This window comes from Rhagoletis zephyria, unplaced genomic scaffold, assembly GCF_001687245.7.
Source record: "Rhagoletis zephyria isolate East Lansing unplaced genomic scaffold, Rhagoletis_zephyria_1.1 Rzeph_scaffold_32080, whole genome shotgun sequence".
NCBI classification, from domain to species: domain Eukaryota; kingdom Metazoa; phylum Arthropoda; class Insecta; order Diptera; family Tephritidae; genus Rhagoletis; species Rhagoletis zephyria.
The window spans coordinates 1-3,992 of NW_016189135.1; the positions used below are offsets into that span (position 1 = coordinate 1).

A 3,992-nucleotide genomic window follows, 5' to 3' on the forward strand; every position below is an offset into this window, starting at 1 on the left:
TCGAGCTTGGCCACCAGCTGTCGCAGCGGCTTCAGCATGTACTCCTCCTGGGCGAAGAGAATGAGCAGAAAGACGGAGAGGAAGAGTAGGGTAATTGCCACAAAGGTGACCAGCGTCAGGAGAGATCTAAACAAAAAAAAATGGTGATGATTGTGCAAATTAGCACATAGAAAGGGTGGAGAAATAAAACAAAGACAGGAAACGACAAATTAGCCATAACAAATAGGCGTGCCAAAAGTCAGCCAAGCTGATTGATCACTTACAGCGGCAGTATAATGCAGTAGACGGCGAGCATAAAGAGCCAGATGACGGTAGNTAGCCATAACAAATAGGCGTGCCAAAAGTCAGCCAAGCTGATTGATCACTTACAGCGGCAGTATAATGCAGTAGACGGCGAGCATAAAGAGCCAGATGACGGTAGCGCAGAGGAGGTTGGAGCGAAAGACGAGATCGGGAATCTTCCGGAACTGCATATAATGCGGGTTAATTATCAGAAAAAATCAAGAATTTGCGTGTAATAAAATGCCTAAACACGCAACTAAACCTAACTAACTCACTGCACTGCACTTACCGCAAAGACGGAGATGGCAGAGACGGAAACGGCAAAAATTATGGCAATTACAAGACAGCAGAAGATGGCCCGAACGCAGGGGCTCTGATCGAGCTTGGCCACCAGCTGTCGCAGCGGCTTCAGCATGTACTCCTCCTGGGCGAAGAGAATGAGCAGAAAGACGGAGAGGAAGAGTAGGGTAATTGCCACAAAGGTGACCAGCGTCAGGAGAGATCTAAACAAAAAAAAATGGTGATGATTGTGCAAATTAGCACATAGAAAGGGTGGAGAAATAAAACAAAGACAGGAAACGACAAATTAGCCATAACAAATAGGCGTGCCAAAAGTCAGCCAAGCTGATTGATCACTTACAGCGGCAGTATAATGCAGTAGACGGCGAGCATAAAGAGCCAGATGACGGTAGCGCAGAGGAGGTTGGAGCGAAAGACGAGATCGGGAATCTTCCGGAACTGGGCATAAAATGCGGGCTCATTAGCGGAAAAAAAATCAAGAATTTGCCTCTTTTTGTGTGGGCTAAAATGCCTAAACACGCAACTAAACCTAACTAACTCACTGCACTGCACTTACCGCACTCTCGTAGTCGCGTGACTCAAAGGTAAGGAGGAACCAGTTGACATTCTCCTGGAACATCCGCTTATTCGACTCAATCTCAATGCACTGGTCAATGAAGGCGTCCACCTGTTCGCTCATGGAGAGGACCTTCTTGTAGAGCTTCTTTGACTTTTTGACCGCCGTGGTGCTGCTGAGGCCCGCAGAGTGGCCGCCCCGGCTGAGGTCCGTCTCGACGACAAAGTCGCTGATCTCCGCGGCGCCGCTGATCTCCTCGCACTCGATGACGCTGCTCTTTGCTTGGCTGGTAGGTGACATTGATGATTTGCGACTGGGCACTGAGAGGAGGTTTGAGGTGCCGTCCAGACCGGTGACCAGCGTTTTGCTGCTGCTGCAGTTGTTGTTGTTGTTGTTGCTGGTGCTATTGACGGCCGAAGTAATGTTGTTTCCGGTGCTGCTATTCTGGTCAATGGTGATGGATGCACTGCAGTTGGCATTGCAAGCTGCTAAACTGACCATTCCCCCATTAGCCTCTAAATGCGCTAAACGACTGCTGACAGCCGCCAAATCAAAAGGGTCCTCCTCGGTGGAGTACCTCAGGTCGCTTATCTGTCAAATTGAAAAGTGCAAATTGTAAAAAGTGATGTAAAATGTGCACAAGTCAAAAACATAAATGTCATACGAGCAAAATAAAATGCCGCTAACGAGCTGTCATACTCACTGTTAGCGGCACACAATGTGACACTTACATTTTGAAAGGGAATCTCGGGGAACCACTCGCCACCGCCGCCGTCGCCATTGTCACTTCCTCCTTGTCCAATTCCACCTTGAGCACTGCCGTGCAGCATGTTCCGCACCAGTCGAACATCATTCGCCGACAAGTGGCCACCACTGTTGTTGGATGCAGAAGATGTTGCGGCGTTATTAGCAGCACCTCCACTACTGGCGTTATCATTTGCTGAACTACTGGTGGCATCAATTGCGATTGCCGTCTCCCGATTGGCAGTGAATGACGATGAGGAGCTGTTGTGCTGCTGATGATTGTGGTTGTGTTGATGGTGGTTATGGTGGTGATGGTGGTGGTGCACTCCAAGCTGCTCGACACGCTTCAGCAGCCTCTTGATGGATCGGCCCTTCTTAAAAGAGGAGGAGGTCTTGCCGGTAGTGGAAGAGGAAGCAATGGACTGCAGGCCCGGACTGGGCTCACGGCTGTTCTCTGCAGTCGTGACAGGAGTGCTCTGCTCTGCTTCAGTGGTCGCAACCGAAGCAGCAGCTGTATCACAGTTGTCTACTGTTGAGGCTTTCCGATCAGCAGCAGTGCTAACGATCGCCCCCTTATCGGTTGAGGCACTCTTGGTTTCGGCACTAGCACCAGCCTTACAGCCATGACCATTCGCAGTGTGTGAGCTGACTGATTCCTTCTGCTGATTAGCACCGGCGACAGCAACAGCAGCCGCTGACTCCGATTCTGGTTCATTAGGACTGCAAGCATTTGACTGCTTCAGCGGGGTCGTTTGCAGGCTGGAGGCGCCAGATATCGATTCGACTTTAATGTCAATCGGACAGGGAATAGCTGCTTTTGCGGCGGCTGCCTCTTTCTCGGGTGTTGAACTTTCATTGTTATTGTCATCTCCTTCTTCTCCTCTTTCTGCCGAAGCTTCCTGGTTCTTTGCCTTGATCGCCGAGTAGAGCGTGTTCACGTCGACGCTGCTGCTGCTGTGCTTCTTCTTCTCCTTTGCAGCCGATACACCGTCTGCAGCAATCGGCTCGCTATTTGTCTTCGTTGCCTGTGAGTGAGGTGTTTAAAAAAGGTGTTTTTAAAGTGGTCAAATTGGTGGTCGTTAACGTGAAATGAAATTGAATGAATGAAGATTGAAAGTGTGCAGTAGCCACTTTTGGCCATCGCCTACCCCGCAAGGCGATATATCCTCACGCTCGGCTATTGCTGTTCCTTTTTTTGCCGCTCATCATCATCATCATTAATGTCAACACTAATGGCTAAACAAAATAAAACAGCAGCAGCAGCACTCTCACCTTTTGCTTCCACCTCTTGGGTCGATCCTTCACAATGAGGTAGGTCTGAATGCCATGGTCTCGCAGATATGTGTCACGTTCTTCGCCGTGCCCTGTCTCCAGTTCGTAGACCCCGTTCAGGTAGCCCTTTGTCCGCTCGGAGATGTGCACTCGACTGTCGGCAGGAAGAGAAAACAAAAGTGGACAGTTAGGGAAAGTGTTTGCGGCGGCGACCGGCCGACCGGCCAGCAGTCAGCAGGCAATTTAACAATCAGCTGTGTGCAAGCTAAAAGAAGAGGTAAACACAGCCACAATCACTTCTGCTAATGAAGCGCAACGTTTGGCTTTTGTTGTTGTAAAAGTGTTGGTGGCTACAGAAGCAGTAAAGTGTAATGTGATGATGGCCAGAGGACAGGCGGCGAATGTTTTTTTGCAGTGAGCAAAACGAGCATCATCATCATCATCAACAAAAACAAAAACAAAAACAAAAACAAAAACAACATTCCAAATAGTGCTTTTTCAATGGGCAACAAATTTTGAAATTCAATGCTGTTCAATCCTCTCTTGAGACTGTCAATAAGCGGAAAATGAGTGATTTACTTGGTAAACAATGTAGATGGATGGAGCATCTTTTGTTTGACTGAACCTTTTTTACACTCACAAAAATAGCAATCAGCAGTATTTCTGAAACAGAGAAACTTCACTGGGAAGTGCTGCTAAAAGAAGATAATGAAAGCAGAAAAAGCAAAAATATGCCTCTTTTTTGGCTTCTCAATCAAGTTCATAGCAAATGACATGTATTTTCCAAGGAAAGAAGAGGGGAAAACTTTATGAAAGGGCACACAATCAAAAGGAAAAC

At 48.0% G+C, this 3,992-nt stretch overlaps 1 protein-coding gene across 1 annotated transcript; it reads right to left on the reverse strand.

Annotated features, from left to right (window-relative positions):
* Positions 1-1,138: 1,138 nt before the first annotated feature.
* LOC108353902 (probable serine/threonine-protein kinase DDB_G0282963) lies at positions 1,139-2,907 on the reverse strand (the record flags this gene model as incomplete). The annotated part of the gene is made up of 2 exons (XM_017605091.1): positions 1,139-1,729; positions 1,870-2,907. Coding segments are annotated over 2 exons (1,629 nt in total), but the record flags the coding sequence as incomplete, so codon positions are not given.
* Positions 2,908-3,992: the final 1,085 nt, after the last annotated feature.